The sequence below is a fragment of the Cibotium barometz genome, chromosome 20, assembly GCF_041138505.1.
Source record: "Cibotium barometz isolate CiBa-2024 chromosome 20, ASM4113850v1, whole genome shotgun sequence".
NCBI lineage: Eukaryota > Viridiplantae > Streptophyta > Polypodiopsida > Cyatheales > Cibotiaceae > Cibotium > Cibotium barometz.
Window position 1 is genome coordinate 29,855,800 of NC_141065.1, and position 24,849 is coordinate 29,880,648.

At 46.8% G+C, this 24,849-nt stretch overlaps 1 protein-coding gene and 1 pseudogene across 1 annotated transcript in view; one reads left to right on the top strand and one right to left on the bottom strand.

Moving 5' to 3' along the window:
* The window catches only part of LOC147627770 (metal ion-binding protein), a 130,553-nt gene that overhangs the window by 39,628 nt on the left and 66,076 nt on the right, over window positions 1-24,849 (top strand). The window contains exons 11-12 of the mRNA XM_086814735.1: window positions 22,696-23,128; window positions 23,221-23,544. Of these exons, the coding sequence (XP_086670861.1) occupies window positions 22,696-23,128; window positions 23,221-23,544 (757 nt within the window). The remainder of the gene's footprint in view (window positions 1-22,695; window positions 23,129-23,220; window positions 23,545-24,849) is intronic.
* LOC147627771 (uncharacterized) lies at window positions 1,616-6,226 on the bottom strand (annotated as a pseudogene).

Sequence of the window (24,849 nt, forward strand, 5' to 3'; positions counted from 1 at the left end):
TAATACAATGGTATTATGGACATACTGAGTCATAGAAGAACTGAAAAGGAAGTCAAAGAAAAATGGAAGAAACACCAAATCCAGATAGCAAATGATGATCCTATGATCCCTTTTCAGTTAGTACCAATCTGAGGGCAGAAAGAGGGCCTTTGTGATGGGAACATGTCATGTTGGTGCCAGGTGGAGAACCTCCTGAATCTGTTTGTGTGGTGGAGGGTCATGATGCTCCAAGAACTCCTTTTTGAGGGCGCGGAGTCAGAGCACGGGTATGGGTGATGGGCTCTGAATTCGGAGTAGATGCACTGGTATGGGTGTTGGACTCTGATGTGGATGCTTGTATCACAAAGAAATTTGTGATGGCGCTCGGGGAGGTGTCCTGTTGGGGCTTGGCCTGTCTCTCAGCATGCTGCCTCAGTACTACATCCTTGTGTCATGTGAGTTCCAAGTACATACCCAGGCATCTCTGATCCTCATATTGTATCACCCGTGCGACTGGCCCAAATCCCTCTTGGAAATGCAGTGGAAGCTCCCCCGTATCTCGTAGTAAGTCAAACGCTACAGAGGCGGTGGGAGGATAACCCTGAACTGGCCAATCGCGATATACATAGTATGTGACGTGTGTATTTGTATGTATCCCGAGTTCTCCACCATGAATCCATCCTCGAAGAGTGTCAGGAAGTGATCTCTGTAGATTTTACGTTTCTTATCAATCTCGGATGGCAATACCCATGTTTGATGCATGTGTACTCTGAGATGCATTGAGGCCATTCAGGGCACTTTGGTTCATGAATGACAGTGCATTTGCAGGATTTTGAGTGATATCCACACCCTCATTTTTTTTTGAAAATCTTGAGCTGAATCTAAGATCAAGACAATGTTGTCAACATATAGCAGTAGCGGCACTACTGTCTTGGCCAACGGTGAGCCTCTATCTCCAAAACTGTCCACAAATAGTGCAATTTCATCAATGTCTAGATGTAGGTGAGAGTGGGCAACCCTGCTTAACCCCAATAGTGCTACATATATCTCCCAAGAGTGCATGTACTTGGCCATGTACTACCTCATATAGTGCCATCACACCCCATATTATTTCATGTGGGAACTGGAGCTCGTGGAGGCATCCAGCGGAATCGGAGGACAGAGTCAAAGGCTTTGCGGAAATCCACAAAGCAGCCATACACATGTCCCTTCCGTGACCTCCCCTCCTCTATGATAGCCCGTAACATAAATATATGGTCTAGCGTGGAGACGTTTCTCCTTAAGCTTGCCTGGCCTGATGGTGTGTTTCCCATCCTCTCTGCCATAGAGCTGATCATGTTCTATAGTACTACTTCATAGACCTCGGCTATTGTATGGCCAATCGTGATAGTCCTTTAGTTACCTAGGTCCATGGGGTCTCTTGCTTTTTGAATGGGAACAATGGTGTTGTGGGGTGGGAGGGGGGAGGGGGGGGGGGGTGGGAGAGCCTTTATCGTATGAATCACATGAGAGAGAGAGAGAGAGAAAGAAAGAAAGATATATTAACGTCTGCAAAAGGCGGAAATTGGCCTATGAGACAAACAAGTAGTACAATGATGTTCCTCCAGTGATCAAGAGGAAAATGTGGAGTGAGAATAAAATGTACAAGTATGACAACACGACCATAGGGGACTCAATGGTGGTGTACAAACGAGAGGGCTACTGATGCATCTCTATATGCTGAAGGGGTGATACAAGTATGATATGTTATCTACTCCTAACTCCATCCAGTCCCATAGTCTGGGACCTGGGTACAATATGTCATACATCCGATCTGAGGATGCCGTAAATGTCTGGAACATGCGTCCTGGATCAGAGCAAAAATATGCCAGCTGCTCCTTGACCTCCTGCTGGTGTCAAGACCGGATGGCTGTGATCTCTCTGTGGTGTAGCCGTGGTGTCTGGTAGCTGGCTAGTCTGGGTTGTCGCCTAGCTCGAACTCCTCCGCTCGCTGAGATGTCACTCCCAATGTGTGTGGCTGGGCTACTGGTGCCAATCTCTGGAAGAAGTCAGTCAACTGGGACTGTCTTCCTCCGCTATGATGTGCGGGTTTCTGAAGTAAGATCTCCCTGTGTCTCTGTAGTGCTAGTAGTAGTCTGCCCAGCTGTCTCTGGTCCGATCTCTCCCAGATCTGTCTAAGTGATGTGGTCCCTCTAAAAACCTCAGGATAGCATGCCCTGATCTCCTGCAAAGCACCACACTGGCAAACAAAATGCTCCTCTGTCTCTACCCCCGTCTGGCATAATGTGCAAATGCGCTCTGCTCGAGGGATGCGTGTTACTCTCCCAGTCTCGATCTCTAGTTGGTATGATGAGACCCTTAGTCGCCCAATGGCTACTCTGGCTCCATGTGATAAGTGGACCTCCAAGTATCGTGGTCGCTGGATGAAGCTGTCTGTGGAGGTGCTCAAGAAGTGGTCTCTGTAGTAGAGCATCTTCGTCGGGAGTGGCTGACTGGGAGATAGCCAAGTCTCCTGTATGTGGCCCTGCCAAATGTCATGTCTCATGACTTTGTTCCTCTCTGTCTGAGAGAGGCGTCTGTGTGGTGCAGCTAGGTCATACTGTAAGGGTGGTAATCTGTCAATATCAATCCTGTGTGATGATATCCATTGTACCACCTGGGAGTACCATGACCAGGTATGTCCCTCCTCAGCAAGCTGTCTGGATGCCTCAAAAGCAGCCCGAGATACCCAATTTAGTGGGAGCTCCCGCATCCTGTGTATAAAAGATATAGTCTGGAACATGGCCTCTACTAACATAGGTGGTACAGCAAACTCCGCTCGAAGGATATCATGTGGTACTGAAGGTTTGCTGCGGATCATCCGTGAGAGCATCAAAATCTGAGGGCGCTCTATCTGTGTCCATGAGGATGTAGCCAAACCTGGTGCCCATACTGTTGCTGCATACATCAATGCTGGAGTAACTAGTGTATCAAATAGCCACCCCTTAGTACGGGGCTCCTGGAAGTGTGCCTGGTGACAGTGGCGTTCCAAAATTGCTAGTGCTGCGTACCCTCGTGTCACTCTGTCTCTGGCTGCCTGTGCCATAGAGAATCTCCCTGATGAGCTGGTAAATGTGACCCCAAGGTATACATATGAGCCCACCACCTCTACCTGTCCCCGGGCTAGTGTAAGGATAGTCTGCTGACTGCTGCTGATGTATGAAAGACCATAACCTTGGTTTTCCCAAGGTTCACTGTGAGTCCTCGCTCCGCACAGAAAGTATCCAGGGCCTGTAGATGCCTTTGTAGCCCTGTCCGAGTATCCGACACAAGAATGATATCATCAGCATATAATAGGATGTGTACAGTCGTACCTGAGATGTCAATCCCAGAGCCTCCTCCGTGTATGATGTAGTCTGCTACCTTGTCGATGTATAAGCCAAAGAGTGTCGGGGAGAGAGGGCAGCCCTGCTTCACACCAATGGTGCTGGCAATCATATCTGATAGTCCCCCTGGGCATCTAACTCGTCCAAACACTTGCTCATATAATCTGTAAATCCCCCACATCATGTCGGGGGGTATGCCCAGCGTCTGTAAGCGGTGGAAGAGGCGCTCTCTCGGGACTGTGTCGAAGGCTTTGCGGAAGTCCACAAAACAGCAATAGAGTCTCTGTCTCCGTGCCCGAGTTTGGTCAATCAGGCATCTCAGGGTGAAAATGTGATCAATAGGAGAGAAGGCTCGCCGAAAACCTACCTGACCAGGGGCACGAAGCCCCTCCCTCTCAGCGTGTGTGCTCAATTCTGCCTCCAGGATAGCCCCATAGAGTTTGGCCAAGGTATGACCAATCATGATAGTCCTGTAATTACCGGGGTCCAACATGTCCCCAGCTTTGTGGATCGGTACAATAGTGTGCATCGTCCACTCAGCCGGAAAACCTTCTACCAGAGCCCTGTTAAAGAGGTAAGCAATAAAAGGAGAGAGTGTCAGTTGCATAAATGAAATGCTCACCCTGTAAGCCGGTGTGATCCTCAGCTCTCCCATGTTGGAATCTATGTATAGCTCGAGATACCATATCGGTAGTAAAGAAAACCGATGAGGTCGGTGGAGTCTCGGTGGGGCGAGGGATGAGTGGCTGGTGCGGAACATCATAAAGCCCTTTTGCATGACTCTGCCAGCGTTGAGGATCAGTAATCGGGGTGGGGGGGGGGGGGGGGCGTGGCTCTCTGAGTCATCGCCAAGCAGTGGCTGCATCTTTGCTCATGAGCATGTGGTAGATGTCCCAGTATTGAGCCTCCTCATATGTGCGTCGCTTACGGCATGTAAGAGACCGCATCTGTCTACTGGCCTGCTGCTGTGTTATTTCCCCTTTCGCTATCTGGGCTCGGAGATGTCGATAAAGCTCTCTGCACTCATTATCATACCATCTATTCTGGGGCATGTCCCCGGATCTAGGTGGCTTCCCTGTCTGGAGATGGCGTGGAAAGCTGTGGCTAGCTGCTGTGTGCAGTATGTGTGAAAGCTGGGCCGTCAGTACATCGATGGGTGCTGTAGGGTCCATACCAAAGAGGCCATCATGTACTTTTGAATCATAAACGTTTGCAAGCTCCCGGGTAAAGTGGAAGATGGTACGAGATGCCTGAGTGGTCGGGGGTGGCAGATCAAGAGAGCTCATAAGAGAAAAAGCCAAATAAGTATGGTCCGCGCCAATGGGGCATGTGGGGATAGTGAAAGAGTCCATCATGTCTGTGCTCTCCCGCGAGCCCAATATGTAGTCCACAGTGCTGCTGCCTCCTGATGATGGGAAACATGTGAGTCTTCCCGATTCTGGCCATTGTGACATCCCGTTATAAATAACGAGATGGTGTCTAGCTCCCAGGTCCAGAAGGTGTTGCCCATAGCCTGTACTGTTTGGCCCACTGTCCTCTGACATCCTCGTGGTCCCTGCATCTACATCGTCTAGTGCGTGTAGGATGAGGGGATCTGTGAAGTCCAATGATTCACACTGTCGATTCTGTGTGCGTGCATTGAAGTCCCCCATCAGGAGAACCTCCCCCATGGTCGAATAGTGTAGGATATCTGCGGATAGAGTGGCGTATGGAGACTCACTAGGAAGGGCCCCTCTCTCATCTCCTCCTCCAATCTGGTACTCCATGTGACCTGTGTTGAATCTCGACCCCTTCGGCGGGAAGTAGCATATTGCCAAGTAAACTGTTCTCACCTCTGAGAGCTGTAGGCTAATCCACATGTAGCGTGCCTCTGGGTCTGTCGACACCACCCTGATACGCTGTTGTAGTGCTTGTCTGAATAGTATAGCGATCCCACCTGAGCCTCTGGAAGTGCCCTGTCACATCCCTTGTCTATACACTGATTCCCATTGGTACCCTGCTACCCGTGGTAGGCCTCTCTCTGGGCTTTCATGTGTCTCTGTCAGAAACATGATGTCCCGGTTCTCCATAACCTCCTCTAGTCTGCCTGGATGTGTCCATAGAGCCCCATTGCAGTTCCAAACTACTGCATATATCTCCTTGTGCTTCTTGATAATTTCCTGTGTCCCATAGGCCATATGGCGCTATGCCACCATCTTGCCCTCTATGTATACATGGCCGTCTCTGTAATGTGCCTTTTTCCCTTTAGCACGTGCTGCTTTAATTTGTGGCGTGCATGATTTCCTATGTTGTCTCTGCATCCAAGTTAGGTCATCATCAAAGTAGATGGGGTCCCCTGGTAGGTTTCTCAGAATAACTCTCTGTCTCATGAAGGTTTGCTTGCTCACTTCGTCTGCGAACTGGAAACCTAGTAACTGAAGCTAAGTGCTAGGTAATTGCACATAACAAATAGGGGCGCATGCTATAAAGTATACAAGAATGATCATAATGCACTCTATCCCGAATCTATGGAGGGGAGGGGTCCATGGAGGAGATCCATCATCGGGTGGCCACAAGATCTGAAATAGTGAAGAGAGGTTGAGAAGAAGAGGCCTATCGTGCGTCGGTGACGTGTAAGGATCACATCGATCTGGGCCTGATGGACTGGTGGTGGTCGTGGTCCAGGGGGCCGAGGTCATCTCGCAGCTCGGAGCATTGTGGCTCGCGGTAGAGTGACACCTATGTGCCTGGATACTTGTCAAATCCCCACGGATCCCCTCGTGATCGATCTTGGTTCGAAACTCGTTTCCTGCAAACAAATGAACAACAAACAAGCAAGGGGGTGCAGGCCTGACTCACCTCCCAACCATGACAGCCGTGGGCAAGCCCACAGTCTTGGCTGTCCCCACCGAGCCACCACGAGCTGAGCTAACTAGGATGACGTACCGACCAATCTCCTCCTCGCGACGTCCCATACCGCCACGAAGCTGGCCTCGCGGGCCTCGAGATTGCTGTCGGCCTGGACTGCATAAAGCAGGTGCACGTCTGCACTAGATCCAAGCTCCAAGACCATAGAGCTCTCACAAACTCGCGAGACTCTCTATAATACAATAACTAACCTTGGCCACCCTTTTATAGGCTCTTGGCCGGTCATCGGGCGTCCACACTTGGGTGCCCGCCTGTCCATACTTGGGTGCCCGCCCGTTAGTATATCCCTAACTCAGCTCGTCAATCAGCCTGCCTAGTTCCAAGCTTCCCCAAGCCTCGAAACTAGTCTTGCATGCGTATAGCACACGGTAGATACACACTGTGCACATGACATACTCCCCTTCCTCTAAGAGCTCACTCCTGAGCTCACTAAAAAGCCAGGGTAATCTCTCTGAAGAGAAGTCAATGTCTCCCATGTAGCGTCGTCCTCAACACGATCCTTCCACTTGATCTTGTATTCCGTAATAAGCGTATGACGCAATCTTCGTTCACGAAATCCAAGAATCTTTTCAGGTTCGTGCGGAACAAATGTCATGTCCTGGACATCTATAATTTCTTGAGGAGTAACTAATTGATCTGCTCCACCCAGTACTTCCTTAAGTCTACTAACATGAAATACAGGATGACTTTCACATGAGAAGGCAAATCTAATTCATATGCAACTGAACCAATCCGTCGTGTAACACGAAATGGTCCACAGTATCTAGGGGATAATTTCGGAGATCTACCTGTCCGTAAAGTCTCGGAATCTTTCCGAACTCGCAAATACACCATCGTTCCTTCAGAGAACTCTCTAGGTGAACGATGTCTATTAGAATAAAACCTGTCTCAGTATTGAGCACTTCTAATAGATTCCTTCGCAACTTGTAACATTTCCTGCATATCTTGCAAAAAATTACGTGCTGCATCATGCTGAAGTCCTGAGAATCCTACTGTAACAGGTGATCTTGGTTGAAAACCATACATAAGCATGAAAGGACTAAACCCTGTACTCGTATGCTTAGTACTGTTATATGCAAATTCTAACATAGGAAGATAATCCTCCCATGAACTTTGTCTTTTGGATACATATGCTCGAAGCATATCCTCCAAAATCTGATTCACTCTTTCAGTTTGGCCATCAGATTGAGGATGATCTGAGGAACTCAAATTCAAAGTTGTTTCCAACTTCTCGAAAACAAGTTTCCAAAAGTCACTCGTAAACTTAGAGTCCCTATCACTGACTATGTCCTGCGGTAACCCGTACAGTCTAAACAATTGCTCGATAAACTGCCGAGCTAATTGCGTAGCTGTAATAGTCTTTCGGGTCGGTAAAAATCTAGCCATTTTTGTCAAGCGATCTACCATAACCCAAATAGAATCGTGGCCTTGATGTGTTCTTGGCAATCCGGTAATAAAATCCATGGAAATACTTTCCCACTTATTACCTGGGATTTGCAAAGGATGCAACAACCCAGCCTGTCTAAAGCGTTCAGCTTTATTTGCCTGACAAATCTGACACTTGAGAACATAATCTTCTACATACCCTTTCATCTTCGGCCAATAAAAAGTGTGTTTCACTAATGATAGCGTCCTATGTACTCCAGGGTGTCCAGCAGAAGGGGCGTCGTGACACTCCCTCAGAATCTTGGACCTAATGTCCGAGATCTGTGGTACACAAATTTTGTCATTACGGAATAGTAAACCATTCCGAATCATCCACTGACCTCCTGCAGCGTGAATGGTAGAATGCGCAGTCACCGAGTCTTGGTCAATCAATGAGCTCCCGTCTTGGATCTTCTGCCAAAATGGACCAAAATAACTATCAGTCCTGCAAAGCCCTCTCAATGGCTGAAATAAGTCAGTAGAAATCTCGGTGAACGACAAAGTATTCACCTCTCTAATCCGACTAAGCGCATCTGCAATACTATTCATGGACCCTTTCCGATAACGGATCTCAAAATCAAAATCTTGCATTAACTCTGCCCAACGAGCTTTCCTGCCTCTCAAATCATCCGCATCATACACATACTTGATTGACTGATGATCAGTCAATACCACAAACTTGGAGCCATATAAATAATGTCTCCAAACCTTGAGAGCATGAATCACAGCATAAAGTTCCTTCTCAAGGGTTGGCCAACGAGATTGAGTGTCGTCTAGCTTTTTACTTTCAAAAGCAACCGGTCTATCATCTTGAAATAAAGCAGCCCCGATAGCATAGTCACTGGCATCAGTTTCAAGAACATAAGGCCGACTAGGATTAGGCAATGCTAAGATAGGTGCTTCCTTGACTTTATCTTTCAAAAGTCTGAAGGCCCTATCCAAATCGTTATTCCAAGTGATAGGCTGATTGGACTTACGTCCACGACCTTTCAATAAGTCGGTCATCGGTAGTGTGAGCTGAGAGTACTCCTGTACAGATTTCCGAAGAAAAACTACAAAACCGAGAAAAGAACGAAGTTGTTTCACTGTTCGTGGTATAGGCCAGTCTAAAACCTTCTGAACTCGGTCATAGTCAATGCTCAATCCATCTCTAGTGATCTTGTGTCCCAAGTAAATGATGTCGGTCATAAAGAACTCACATTTACTTAACTTAGCATATAGTTGATTCTGTCTTAAAATAGATAAGACAATCGTGAGGTGTCTGACATGATCCTCGATAGTACGACTATAAATCAAAATATCATCCAGGAACACCACCACAAATTTCCCCAAATGTTCACGAAAAAGATCGTTCATCATTTGCTGGAAAGTGGTTGGAGCATTGGTTAACCCAAAAGGTAATACGAGAAACTCATAATGGACATACCTAGTCCGAAAGGCGGTTCTTTCGACATCCTTTCATGAATATGTATCTGGTGATAGCCAGTACGTAAATCTATCTTCGTGAAATATTTTGCTCCTGCTAACCGGTCAATTAGGTCATCTGATCTAGGGAGAGGATAAGGGTTCTTAATTGTCAGCTTGTTCAATCTTTTGTAATCTATACACATTCTCCAAGTATTGTCCTTCTTTCTCCTAAGCAACACAGGTGCACCCCAAGGTGATTTACTTGGACGGATCTGGCCCATCCTCAAATAATCTTCGAGTTGTTTAGCCAACTCATCTTCCTCAGCTTGGCTCATCCTATAAGGTGGAATACTAACAGGATGAGCAACAGGGATCAAGTCAATACGATGATCTATTGCCCGTTCAGGTGGTAAACCCGATGGCAGTTCCTTAGGAAATACATCTTGAAACGAATCAAGTATCTTCTGTAATTCTTTGCTTTCAAACACACTTAATTCATTCACATCCAAGGAAGGGATGAGAAAAGAAGAAAGTGGAATCAAGACACAATGGAAAGCGGTGTAGAAAGAAGAATCCATTATATTTCCAAAATCAATACTATTTACAAGAGGTCCCTGAGAGGGATGGATACAATCACCTAAAATACTATACTTGGTGTCCCTATGTTGAAAAGAAAAAATATGACTAGACCAATCTATCTGGACGTCAAGAGTCTTGAACTACTCAATCCCTAATAACAAGTCTACATTTTCCAGATGCATAACATAGCATTCCAGAGTATCTTTGTAGTCCTGAATCTGGATTGGAAGCATCTCCACCTTGCGATCCCAAACTTGTCTGCTCGCAGGTAGACGTACCTCATAGGTATGGTCGCTGAGTGTCGTATCAAGACTCAATTTCTGCACAAGTTTGTAGTTAACAAAGTTATGCGAACTGGCAGGGTCTAACAGAATGTGAATTTTATGGCCATTCACTTCTCCATAAACTCGGAGAAGATCATGCATGCCAAATACTTTAGAATTGAACAGACAATCAGAACAAGTACTAGGGCGAGAAAGTACAGTAATTGACGTACCTGTCAAAGACAACTGATTAGCTGCCTTTGGCTTGGGTCCTGCGTTTGACTTGGTACCCTTTTTCTTCGAGCACTCGTTACGCATGTGTCCTTTTTCTTCGCAGATAAAACAACGTCCTTCCTTCTTGAGCTTCAAAGCCCTAAGGAGTCGTTTCTTCTTCGCTGGTGTCGAACTTATATTCTTCGAAGGTTGGTCCGAAGACTTGCCTTCAGTCGTGTTAGCCTTAGGTGCGGAGAACTTTCTTTTATGCTTGTTTCCCTGCTCGGTAACGGTTTTGACTTGGAAGAGACCATCGTATCATCATAGATACGAGCTGAATGAATGGCCTCGTCCAATGTTTTGCATTTGTTATTTTTAACCTGTAATCGATACGAGTCTAGTAAACCAGCTACGAAAAACCCCAAAAGAGTAGTGGGATCCATCTTTGTAGCCTTCATCTGCAAGTCACGAAACTCCTGGAGGTAGACCTCATAAGTGAGGTGTTGCGAGGTCATGGTCAAAGCTGAAAACCGGGCAACAACATCATAATCATCCTCTTTCTTGAGGAATTCCTTCTTGAAGATGTCTTCGAATTGTGTCCAAGTCGTTGGCTTAGGGTTGAGTTCCTTCCACCAAAGCAAAGCTTTGCCGGACAGGAAACCTGCTGCTAAGTGGATCTTTTTTTCATCATCATATGGATGAAACTGAAAGTGAACTTGCCACTTATGTAGCCATGTGTCCACGATCTCCTTGGTGCGCTGCTTTTGCTCGCCCCCGAACGGTTCCGGAGTAATGTTGGGGCCTAAAGCAAAAGCCAAGGTATCCATATCCGATAGAGTAGAGTGGGAAGTGGTCAATAGAGCGATGGAGTTTTGCAAAGCCTGCATCTGGGCTGCGATTTGTGCCTGACGTTCCGTCGAAGAAGCTTCGAGAGCTACTTTGAACTCTTGGAAATCTGATTTTGACACAAACTCGTCAAAAAGATCGGCATCGATGCCTTCCGTAGCCGGCAAGCCTTCGCGTTCCACGAGGGGCTCCAACTCTGATTCTTGGGTCGACATCGTGAAGAGGGTACGTGGAGAGAAAATTTGGTCTTTGCACAACAAAAGTGCGAGCGAACTTGAGAGCTTGAGAGCTTGAAAACTTGAGAACTTGAGAACTCGAGAGATGTGTGGTAAGAAGCCCACTTGAGGGGGTTTATAAAGGATTCCCAAAAGCCAAAAAAAACTCGAAAAGCTAGGCTTAGCTTTTGCTTTAGCTGTTGTGTGTTTTTTTTGGGAATAAATATATATATTCTCTTTTCTAAAAAAAAAATAAAACACCTTGGAAACCTTAGAGAGGGGGGGTTCTTTTAAAATTGAAAAATTTTAACCTCCCCTAAAAAAAACAAAAACGAAAGCATTAAAAAAAACGTAATGCTTTACTTGTTTTTTTTTTTTTTCACTTTCCTCCTGGATTAGCCCGATGGGCTGCCATCGTGGACTGCTGACGTCAAGACCGCCGGCTGCTTTCTTGCCGTCGCCTGGACGCCTGTCCGTCGGCTGTTGAAAACCGGCGCCTGCACGCCTGCCCGTCGGCTGCTGGAAACCTGCGCTGGTCGCCTACAAAGCATGGCTGGGCGCCTGCGTAGGACTGGGCTGGCCTCGCTGCCTGGCCTGGGCGTTGCCTGGCTGGCTAAGCAGGCCTGGCTTCATGCCTAGCGTAGGCCTGGGCTGGCTGCGCAGAGCTGGCCACGCAAGCCTGGCCGCCTGACTTGGCAGGCCTGGCCGCCTACAGCATCTACGTATACACGACCAACCACACACGTCCAACGCTAACCAGCCAGCATGCCCACGCGCCAACTCAATACACGATCCCGTTCTTCTCTCGCTCCCTCTCTCTTGTTCGAATCTGAAAAGCAAACGTGCTTTTTTTTTTTTCTGTTTTCTCTCCCTGCAAGTTATGCGACTGCACACAAGGCCTCTTCTTTGCAAAGCAATCAACCCTACTAAACCTACCATCTCCCATCAACATGGGGTTCTTTGATGAAGAAAAAACACATACCAAAACTGAAAACTGCAGTATGCACAGAAAAAACAGCAAGCTTTTTAACACATACCGTTCTTCGACCTCTTCTTCTCTACCTACCGACTTGCTCGTTCACGCGGTATGCTTTGATACCACTGTCAAATCCCCATGGATCCCCTCGTGATCGATCTTGGTTCGAAACTCGTTTCTTGCAAACAAACGAACAACAAACAAGCAAGGGGGTGCAGGCCTGACTCACCTCCCAACCATGACAGCCGTGGGCAAGCCCACAGTCTTGGCTGTCCCCACCGAGCCACGAGCTGAGCTAACTAGGATGACGTACCGACCAATCTCCTCCTCGCGACGTTCCATACCGCCACGAAGCTGCCCACGCGGGCCTCGAGATTGCTGCCGGCCTCGGCTGCATAAAGCAGGTGCACGTCTGCACTAGATCCAAGCTCCAAGACCATAGAGCTCTCACAAACTTGCGAGACTCTCTATAATACAATAACTAACCTTGGCCACCCTTTTATAGGCTCTTGGCCGGTCATCGGGCGTCCACACTTGGCCGCCCGCCCGTCCATACTTGGGTGCCTGCCTGTTAGTATATCCCTAACTCAGCTCGTCAATCAGCCTGCCTAGTTCCAAGCTTCCCCAAGCCTCGAAACTAGTCTTGCATGTGTATAGCACACGGTAGATACACACTGTGCACATGACAATACTATCTTGCTTTGATGAAATGCCGGATTTGCAGATGGGGTAGGTACAGCATGTTGGGGCTGGAAGAAGTTGGTGATCCTGAGCTGGGCTGAACTAGCTCGTGAGGTCTGTGCTTTGAGGAGGCTCTCTCTGTGTCATTGTAGCTCTAGCAAGAACAAGCCCAGGCATCTCTGATCTGGATAATCCATGATATGGCTAATAGGACTGAACCCCTCTCTGAAAAGGCAATGGTATCTCCATCTGATCTCATAGTAGACTGAGCATCGGCATACATAACACTCCTCGGACTCCATCTCTCTGCTAGATAATTTGCAAATCCTGTCCTCCTTGGGTATCCTCGTTGCTCTGCTGGCCTCGATCTCTAGGGGTATGGGATGAAACTTGGAGCTCAACAATGGCGATCCTCATGGCATGAGACATAAAGATATCCATGTAGCCTGGTCTGTGTATGAACCCATCCTTAGTGAGCCTAAGGAAGTTATCCCGATAATACTGCATCTTGACGGCAAGGGCCACGGGGGGGTAATCCAAGTGTTCCTAATGTGTGCCTGAAGCAAATCATATCGGAGCACCCGGTTAGGCTCCACATGGGAAAGCCTGAGGTATGGTGCGTCTGGGTCATACTAGTAAGGAGGGGGCTGGTCATTCTGAAGCCCATGTGCCATAAACCATGTGATAACAGAGCCATACCAAGATGAGTGTGTGCCTCTCGCAGCAACTGCCTGTGAAGACTTCACGGCTAGGCGAGGGAGTCGTGTGGTCTCACTCTCTGTATATACTATATAGGTAACTGTCTGGAAGAGTGCCTCTATAACCATGGGGGATGCAGCAAACTCCACTCGAATGATATGATATGGGACAGATGGTTTGGTGCGAATCATCCGTGATAGCATGAGGATCAGAGGTGGCTCAATCCATTGCCAGTCTGTCAAGGATAATCCCGGTGGCCATAACGGGGCTGCATACATCATCGTTGGAGTGACCTGTGTCAAAGAGCCACCCCTTCGTCCGGGGAAGTGAGACTGATGGCACTGGCGCTCCAGGAGGGCTAGTGCGGCATATCCTCTGGTCTATCCTGGGAGGCTTGCCGCATGGAGAAACGCCCTCCGTAATGGTGAATGTAACCCCAAGGTAGACATAAGAACTAGTCACTGTGATCACTGTATCCTTCATCACTTTGTGGGAAGTGTGAAAGACCATCACCTTGGTTTTCTCAAGGTTAACTGAGAGCCCCCGCTCTGTACAAAAATCTTGCAGTGCATCCATATGATGCTGTAGTCCGGCCTGAGAATCGGAGATAAGCACTATGTCAAAAGTAAGAACACTATGGCCAGATTCTCTCTGTATACTAGAATACATGGTAAACTCATTAAACCAGACACACCGATTTCTATTGCCAGCTTCTTAGTGCTGAGCCGCATTCTGATCTGAGACACAGGGCACAGAGGAAGGTTTGGAATGCATTGCCACATTTGATCACCGAGGAGATGTGTGTCGCTCTGGATGCCCCTTTTTCTATGCAGGAGTTCAGTCATGCTCTTCATGCCTTACCTCATGGTAAGTGTCCAGGGGAGGATGGCCTCTCCCCTGTTTTTTTCACCACTTTTTGGGATGAGATTGGGGCTGAGATAACATTGGCTTTGCAGGAGATGTGGGACACAGGTTCTATGCCTTCTTCTCTCACTGAGGGGCTTATTTATCTTATTCCTAAGAGCGGGGATAAGACATTGATTGGCCAGTGGAGACCTATAACCTTACTTGGGACTGCCTATAAGATTCTTGCTAAGGCAGTGAGCATCAGGTTGCAGCCAATTTTGCAGGATGTTATTCATGATACCCAGAATGGATTCTTACATGGTAGGAGCATCTTTGATAACATTTTCTCGTCTGGGGAGGCCGTCGAATGGGCTAAAGCGAGCAATCAGCCCTTAGCCATTCTGCTCTTGGATTTTGAGAAGGCCTATGATAGAGTGGATTGGGACTTTCTTGAGGGTACTCTTAGTCATATGGGCTTCTCTCAGAGATGGATCAAGGGAGTTTCATGCATGTATCGTGATGCCCACAGTAGAGTTCTTGCTTGCGGTGATAGAGGAGCGCGGTTTCAGATTTCTCGCTCAGTACGACAGGGCTGCCCATTAGCCCCTTTATCATATATCATAGTTGCAGAGGCCATGAGCATCTTTCTCCGCTCCACTACTGGTATTTTAGGATTGAGGTTGCCTCTTTGTGGTCATGAGGAGTTGGTTGACTCTGAGTTAGCTGATGACACAGCCCTGTTTTTGGAGGCTTCACATATATGCTTATGTTCCTTCCGGGTAGCACTAGAGGAGTTCTGTTTGGCAGCAGGGGCACTCATTAATTGGCACAAATCTGTTGGCTTTTGGGTTAGTGATTCACCGAGAGTTGATTGGGATGCAGAGCTTGGTTTTACTTGGATCAACAGAGGATGTACTGCTAGATATTTGGGATGCCAAGTTGGGATTGATATTTCTCCTGCACAGCAGTTTGCTCCGGTACTTATGAGTATCCGGAAGAAGCTCCTCCATTGGAGCTCCAGGAGATTAGATTTAGCCTCCAGAGCTTTGGTGGCTAATTAGGTTTTGCTTGCCTCAGCTTGGTTTATCGCCTCTTGTTGGTGCTTCTCTCGTGCGTGCATTGGCCAATTGCGGAGATTGATCCACAATTTTCTCTGGTCGGGCTTGGATGGCACCTCGGACACTCGTGCCAGGGTTGCTTGGCTCACAGTTATTCAGCCCGAAAGAGAGGGGGGCTTGAATATTATCGATCCGGATGTTCAATGCAGGGCGTTGCTTTGCAAACTTGTGGTCAGAGGTTTCCTACCAGGCACTGAGCCTTGGAAGGATTTTTTCTTGTCTGAGATTTCCAGATGTACACCTAGGGTCGGGAGAGACTGGATGCCCAACACACGTTTTTTGTTCACAGAGGCTGATATTAGGGCACCATCTTCCCCTCTTATTGCAGCCATTGTCAGAGCATGGAGAAGCATGAGATATTTTTTGCGACAAAGGCTTCCTAGGTCTTTGGACGAGGCTGACCGACAACCTTATGTGGAACGAGTTCATTAGGGATGAGGCTGGTCGGCCACTTGTTGGTGCATCTCGTTATATTGAATGGTCAGGATGGGAGAGATGCGCATACACGGTTCTTGCTTGGAAGACCTTTAAGAGTCTTCCGGAGGATTGGAGAGTTGCATCCACTCATCATCGTAGGGGCTCTCGCATTCGTATTGATCAGATTGATGCAGCTATTCCGCATGAGTGGCTTTCTGGGACCTTTCATGGAGACTATCATCCGAGTTGGCTGGGAGTTTTTTCGAGGATAGGCATATCTCTGCAAGTCATTGCCCTGCCAGGCCAGGAGGATACAGATTTCCTTATGTATTCTATCATGCATGGTGGGAGATTGAGGAGATGTAGTATGGAGGAGATCATACCAAACACTAGGCTTAGTCCAGTGAGGATTGTTGGTTGCTCGGGGAAGCACTGGTTCATTGACCCTTCTCCTCAGATAGTGACTCATGGCTCTTGGTATTTGTGGCTATATGGTGGCAGTCCTATCAGATATCTTCAGTGGGATCCAGGAGAGTGGGAGTGGATTGATGCCTTCGATCCTTTGAAAAGCCATCCTTTTTTCAGTTTCACTGTTCAGAATGCCAGGCTTCTCCTCACTCGACAGATGCATAGGATCCCTACTCTCAGGCCTCATTGGGAGAGCTATGATATTTCTCCAGTGATACAACGCAGATATTGGCATAGACTTTGGCACTCATACAGAAGGAGCCAGATCTCTCATTTCTTTTGGTTATTCTTACATGGTGGTCTCCCCACCAATCAGTGGAGATCAGTTTTCGGTGTTGCACCTTCCTGTCCTAGATGTGCGGCAGATTCTGAGTCCGTACAACATTGTCTATGGGGGTGCAGTATTGCACAACAGATTTGGAGCCCAACTTATGGGCAAATTGAGTGGCCGAGCCATGCATGTGACTTGGGGGGCAGTTGCTTGGCTCTCCCAGTTCGGTCCGCAACTTTTTTATGAGGACAATGGTACAGATTCTGTTTTTTTCATTCGTAGAGGTATTGCCCAGCATGGTTTATTGCAGGATGTTCCTCACTGTGATTATACACCCCCTAGACAGAGGATTGACACCAGTTGGGAGATTATTGCCAGTATTACAGCATGGCAGATCTGGAGAGCTAGATGCACGGAGGCTATTGAGGGTGTCCAGATTTTTGGGTCTCAGTGCATTAGTACTATATGGGGTGATATCATCCACACTCTTATGGCTACTTGGCCTAGCATTCAGGGGCCCTCTCGTTCTGCGTAGGCGAAGCGTGTGATATTTATGCGGGAATGGGACCATGGCATCTTCTTTTCCTCTAGTACCACAGGTCTTACATGGCATCATGATGCTCCTCAGTGGTTGAAATCACCTTACATATTGGGGTGATTCTATTCTCTTCCGGCTTATAGCTGTGATTGTTGTATGCTTTTCTCATACTTAATAGAAGTCTCTTTCTGAAAAAAAACAAAGGTGAATTTGGGCATGTTCCTGGATTCATCTAGGTATATAAAGGCGTTTACCATCCACCTTTGCCTGCTCAATGAGGCTCCTGAGAGTGAAGATATGATCTAACGTAGAGAAGTTTTGACAGCAGCCTAGCCTGGTGCGCGGAAGCCCTCCCTCTCTGCCAAGGCACTGAGCTGTGCCTCAAGAACTGATCCATAAAGCTTGGCCATGATATGGCCGATCATAATGGTCTTGTAGTTTCTGGGATCCATGGTATCCCCAGCCTTGTGGATAGGGGCAATAATATGAAGAGACCAAGTTTGTGGAAAGCCCTCCGAAAGTGCTCTGTTAAATGTGCGCGCTATAAGTGGGTCAATGATGGGTGTGGGTGGTTGGCGTTCTCGTATTCGGCGCCAAGCCTCCTCAAAGTTACTGCTCAAGAATAGTTGGTATAGCTCCCAATATTGCTCTACTTCATGTGCACGTTTTTTATGACGAGTGAGGGACTGGTTTGTCTCTGAGCCTATCAGGCTGAGGTTTGGCCCATAGCTACTTCTCGTAAAGGACGGGCACATGTAGTGCGGCACATTGCTAGAGATTGTCCCAGATCGAGAGGCTACGCTAGGAGGTGGGTGGTCCTACCCAACAGATGCCTCTTGTAGCTACCTAGACTCTAGTTGCCCTTGTGCCCCAACAAACCACACAACGTTGGATTGTATGGCAGGCGCCCTTGGACCCTCGTACCTCCCCCTTTACCCGCACCTCTAGAGGAGAACCCCAACTCTTCAGCAGCTCTTGCCTCACAGGATGTGGATCCTTCTTTGGAGGATGAGGCCATGCAGGCAAAGGATTTGGATCCCTTGCAGGAGGATGGTGCATTACAGTTATAGGATGATTGCACCCTCGAGGATGATGTTGCGCACTTGCATTGTCATGGTACCTCTCCAGTTTTGAGGACCGGCCCTAGATTTTCTCTGGAGTGGGAAAGAGAGGTAAGGTTTCATCGCCAGATTCCCCCTCCCTTACCCATGTGAGACGTATCCCCGTCTCTAAAGGGGGTCCTTTGTCGACCACGAGATCTGGTCGTTCCTACTTGAGTCCTTACAAGGATTTTCTCATGGAACATTCAAGGTCTTGGGGTTTTTTTTTGGCGTCGGCGGAAACAGATTGTCAAAACTCAGCTGCAACAATCATTCAAAACCAGCAACCATCTGGAACTCCATATTTGATCATTTTTTCCATCCAGTGTACTTCTCTCCGGAAGAGCACTAATGTGTCACACCTCCTGACCAACTTGACAACAATTTTTATATCAAAGGGAGGTCTAAGGTAGAGGATTTTCCGAAGAATGTATTTGAGTATGGCTACTGACTCTTGCCATATTGCTCCTCAATACGGGCTCTCATGTATTGGTTCCTCCTCACTGTTTTTTACATTGAGTGCTGCCCTAGATCTTATGAGTGGCCAGACTCATGTATCATCATTTCATAAAACTTAAAAGCTTGATTGTAACATCTTTCTCTCTTTCTTACCACGATGGAAGCCTGTCAACGTGCAATCCCCCCACTCAAACCCACTACCAGCCAACCCTCCCACATTGTGTCCCCTGTTCTTCTCCAGCCCATGCACTCCTCTCCTGCATCCGATCATCTTTCCTGAAGTCTTGTTTCTATTCATCTCTTTTCACTCATCCATTTCTTCACCCTATGCAAAACTTAACAAGTCAAATGGTTAACAATCTCCACTGCTAGAATCCATTGTATGCACAGCTCTTGTTTGTGGGCCTCTGTGGAGAATAGTGGGAACAGGAAAAAGGCATGGGTGTAGAAGTTTTTTCTAAGTGAGATGCATCCTAGACTATAGGCAAGGATCTGGGGGAGCCCTTGGAGGACCGGAGTCGATGTACCCAAGCAAACTCCCTTCAAAAAGGAAAAAGGTCAGCCCACGAAGCAAGGAATTGCCTTATTGAGGAGGTTAAGCAACTGCCTTAGCGAGGAGGTTAAGAAATTGCCCCTACTGAAACGAGTGACTACGTTGAGATGGTTGTCCCTCTTTAAGTCTTTGTGGTGGAGCACCATTGTCCATCAACTGAGCACGATGTTGGTGCTGCTATCCTCTGCTTCCTATTGAGTGTGGCCTTTAATAGAGAGTGGGACAGTTTGTTTAAGCGGAGAGCACAATTCAAGACCAAGTCATTGGCTTTTCCAAGTCCATTGGTGACGTTCACCTCATGGATGTTATCACCCAGGCTTGGCCAGCCGCGAAACTGGATTTGGACTGCTCCAACTATAGAGAGCCAAATGGTTCGTATGATGTGGAGGTGCAGGTGGCTGACCTCTTTGTCTTCTTCCACATCAGCTTTGCAGTATAGCAGGGGAGTTTCAAGTATCTACACCACGAGTGTGATCATCATGTCTTCGCTCAGGCAAGTGCCAAGTGTTCTTACTTCGACATGTGCTTCACCACTATTTCGATCAACTGCCACTACTCCATGTGCAAACCACCTTTAAATACCTCACGAGCCAAGGGAGATTGGAGTTGAGCCCATACTCTTTCTACTAGGCATGAGAACCCGTTCGCTGCCTAGCTGGAGTTGTTGCCATGTTGCTCTCCAACCTCTTTTCATGCCTCAGAGAGTGCAGGTGCCATTATTTTTGGCCACATAAAGAGGCATCTATATACTATATATACCACCCCCCCTGGTTGTCTCGGTTTTACGCTGGGAAATCCCGTTCATTTAGCTGTTTGAGGGATGTGGTCTCTGTTAAAGATCTTGCTAAATCGGAAATTCCATATCCCAAAAAGCGAAGGGTCAATTCAAGCAGCTCTGGACTCCCGCCCTTACAGAAGGGTGCGGCGAGCATTTCAAAGAAGCCACATCACAGTGGCAAATCTACTTTGGCGTTGGCGGTGGCCATGAATAGGAAGGAGGATGACAAGGCTCAAGCTTCTATAGGACCCCCAAGGTATCAGAAAAGCCTGGTGCCTGTGAGATCCTATTCTCTGTCAGACTTGCAGGGGGCAGCAGGGAGCCTCTTTTTCATAGGCTGAATCAATGCCTATCAATCAAGCAGCTTAGGTATGGAGCTATGTGCTAATGTTGCAGTCTCTTAGATGTGTATATGCAGTTTGGCCTTTTAGAGCGCAGTCGTACTGGTGGTGGCTTTGCTAAAGGTAAAGCATTTCAGTTCGATGCCCCTAGGATGTTGTGTATATGTGCATGTTTAGGATGTAGGTAGATGGGATACATTTGTACATGAGCATAGCTAGATCTGGTGCATATGGGTTACTTCAGGTTACATAAGTTGTAAATTCCATGCTTTTGGTTGATTTGCAATTCCAAATTGTATAGCAAGTACATGTTAAGCTTTGACTGAGGAAATATATGAAACTCTTTTTGGTCCAGAAAGTGAATTATTGTGTTGTTTCAATGATCTTTCTAGTAGTGAAATTTTCTTAACATCATTCTTGTGAATGCAATTCTATTGCTTCTAAATAACTAAAGAACAGAACTTTTGGATCAAATTTTGCTTGAGTTGCCCGATGGTGTTCCTCCTATGTGGACAATAGACCATCGGATTGAGTTACTGCCTTTTTTCTTGTGGCTCAGCACCCACATAAGTCTTGCAATGGGCACTTGGCTGCTGGCAATCACTCAGCAGCATGTTGCCGCTGCAGGGCCCAGACCAGACTGCTGCTTCTATAACCACGTAATATCCACGTCAACACTATGGCAATCACTCAGCAGCATGTTGCCGCTGCAGGGCCCAGACCAGACTGCTTCTTCTATAACAACGTAATATCCACGTCAACACTATGGCAAGTTCTTTTTGGTGCTTCTAGTACACCACAACAGCCTTCAAGCTGAAATCATTAGACCTACCGGTCCCCACAATTACCCTGGCACCACTCCCCTTCCCATGCTTCTGCTCTTTTGTGCAGTGCCCCAAATTGTTGTCACGATGCTGTCTAGTTGTGGCTGGTCCTTTCAAGACCAAACCTTGCTTGCAGCACTTGTGCCTTCCCCTTTCAGCTCCAGACCTTTAATGCTTTTAACCATAAGCTCTCTGGAGTCCTCGAGACAGCTAGCACTCGAGGGCTACCGTGGAGTGTGGTATGCCTTGGTTCTCAGTATACCACCCTTTCATACAGTTTGGACTCCCCTTTTTTCCTGCTCTCTAATGAGGACACCAACCGGGCCCTTCGGTTAAATCTTCTCAGCTGCTACACCCTTGCACATGGATCACACCTTGAGAGCTCCCAATGAAGATGCACTTCTACAGAGATCACTTCCTCACACTCATTCAGGATGGATTCATCCAGCAGCCGGGCTATCTGAGTGTTCACATGTCCCATGCCATGCGGATTGCGATTGGCCAGATATGGGTACGCCTTAGAGTGGAGATAGGTAGAGCTGAGCACGTTTTCAGAGCCGGGAAGCTCATACAGAGACCCAGGGAGGAGAGGATCTGCTGATTTTGCCCCACAAAGGTTGAGACAGAGGAGCATTACATATGTTGCTGCCGAGCTTCTCCAGACCCATCTCGCCCGAGAGGAGTTACCCCTCGGAATTCTTGCGTGCCTAGCGCCCCCGGCCCTCCGGATGTCAGCCACGATCCCCTCATCAGCTCCAAATATAGGACATGCTCCACCGCCATTGAGCTACCTTTCACGTGACATAGCTGAGGGAGACCTCTCGGTCATACTCATTAGCCCCATGCTTGATATTTTGGAGAGTGGTATACCATCTATTGGGGGCTGATGCTCCTCTCATGTCCCGTGTTCCTGGTATTCCATGATGAGATTCCATGGACAGTTTTGTATCACCCCAGTGAGATGCTTTGTTTTGTTTCTATTTGATTTTCCATTGCATGATGAGATATGCCATGGACATTGTTGTATCACTTTGGTCTCATAGGCCCATTGGGTCTTTAGTAGATGCTTAATATATCTTTCTTTCTTTCTTTTCTCTCTTTTATTCATTTCATTTTATGTGTTACCAGATATTGTAACATAATTTTGTAACTTTTTGTCTCAGACCTTTATGGTCTTTTGAAGACTTTTAATAGAACTTTCTTTCTTTCTCTTGGAGTTAAGTAGGGCTGCCCACTCTCACCTACACCCTTCAGTCTATACGTTGATCAGGTTGTAGTTTCTGTTTGAAGTAAAAGCTTCACCAGCTGAAGATGGAAGAGCATGACACTCAACCTCCTCCTTGCCAAAATTTGTCTGTTTTGTGGACTCTTGTTAATTTTTTCTTTGTTCGTATTTAATCGGGTTCTTTTGTACCTGTGACTGGCAGGCTTTTAAGACGGGATCCAATGGGTGCACTAAGTTATGGCTGGAATCCGCCTGGTTTCATCAAGAAGAACTCCATACTTGAGAGTGGGCGCCCATCTGATACAGAAACTGTGGTTGCTATGAGAAATGGGGAGGTTCTTGGCCGGCAGACTGTACTTAAAAGCGATCATTGTCCAGGATGTCAGAATCTGAACCTTCCAGAAAGAGTTGAAGGAGCTCCGAATTTCAGAGAGGTAGTCGGTTTCCCTGTGTATGGTGTAGCCAATCCAACAAGAGATGGGATACTTGCTGTGCTCCAACGTGTTGGTGGTGGTAGAAGTGGACGGCCAGTCCTATGGCATAATATGAGAGAGGAACCAGTGATATATATCAATGGAAAACCTTTTGTTCTCAGAGAGGTGAAGCGGCCATTCAAGAACATGCTTGAATATACAGTAAGTTTTTGGGTTCTTCATCAACAGCATATGCCAACCCACTATGTAGGCAATCGTTTACAAAGCAAATGTTACAATGAGTTTTTTTGCAGGGTATTGATAGAGAGAGGGTTGAAAGGATGGAAGCTCGGCTGAAAGAAGATGTTCTGCGAGAAGCTGAATGCTACAATGGTGCAATAATGGTGAACCATGAGACAGAGGATGGCCAAATATTTGATGTGTGGGAGCGTGTGACATCAGAATCTGTTCAGACCCCTCTGGAAGTTTATGAATGCTTAGAATCTGATGGTTTCCCTGTCGAATATGCGCGTGTGCCTATCACGGATGGGAAAGCACCCCGAAGCTCTGACTTTGGAACTCTTGCTGCAAGGATTGCATCTGCCGCAAAAAACACTGCATTTGTCTTTAACTGCCAGGTTTTTGCCCGCTCTCATTGCATGTAAATACTGAAATGACACTTTATTATGGCTTCCTTGTTGTTACACCAAGATTCTCATGCTTCTTTTTCTTAAGGTATGATTTTTTACTTGCGGGTGAAGATTGATGTTTGAGGATCTCGTGATGAAGTTTCCCTAGAGCTAAGGGTTATGATTAAATGTAATAAAGTCTTTTATATGGTTGATGTAATGGGTATGAATGAAATGAAGAGGTGCACATGTATGCACATGTAGGGTGATGTGAAAAGGTATGAGTGTCATGCATGGGTTTCATGTGAAATGGTGGTAACCATCAGCTGCTTCATCAATTGTAATCGTGTGGGTTTCTTTACAACAAACAATACATGAAGTAATCAACATCTTCTTGTTGTGTTGTGTCGTGCACATAACTATGTGAGAGAGAGAGCCAACCCAGATCCAGCCAACAATTGGTGTCAGAGTCAAATGTGTCAATTTTTACTTGGACAAAGTCGAAGAAAAGACTAATGACCAAGCAATGCAAAACACAATCTAAAGTCAAAGGAAAAGATGCATGCGGGGATGGAAAACTCTTTCCTCGATGCTCAAGCGTCCTCTCAATGAGGAAATAAAGACTCCTCAAAGAGGAGATCAAAACTCTTCCAAATGAAGAGATGAAACTCTCAAAGGATGGAACTTGTCCAATATCCAAAAGGGCTAGTTTAGTGCATGACTAGGTGTAGTAGACCATTTCATTATGGGAGTGCATACACATATCACGAAAGTTTTTGATTGAGGAGGGTGATAGAAAATAGTGTGATAAATGTGTGTGAAATGACAAACTTCCCCTAGAGCTAAGGATTATGATCAAATGTAATAAGGTCATTCATATGGTTGATGTAATGGGTATGAGTGATATGAAAAGGTGCACATGTATGCACATGTAGGCTGATGTGAAAAGGTGTAAGTTTCATGGGGTTCATGTGAAAGAGTGATAACCACCACCTACATCACCAATTGTAATCATGTGGTATGCTTTACCAACAAGCAATACATGAAGTAATCAGCTTCTTCTTCTTGTGTGGTCTCCTGCGCATAACTGTGTGAGAAAGAAAGAAAGAAAGAAAGAAAGATTTTATTAACGTCTTCCAAAAGACCGAACTCGGCCTATGAGACAAATCGGAGTACCTGTATGGGGTATCCTCGGTCATCCCAACAAAATGAAAAAGTACTGAATAAAAAAAGCTGAATCTGGGTGTGCAGGGGATGGAGCTCTACTACTAGGAGAATGCAAAGCTATATTCATGGAGTATACAATCATGATAT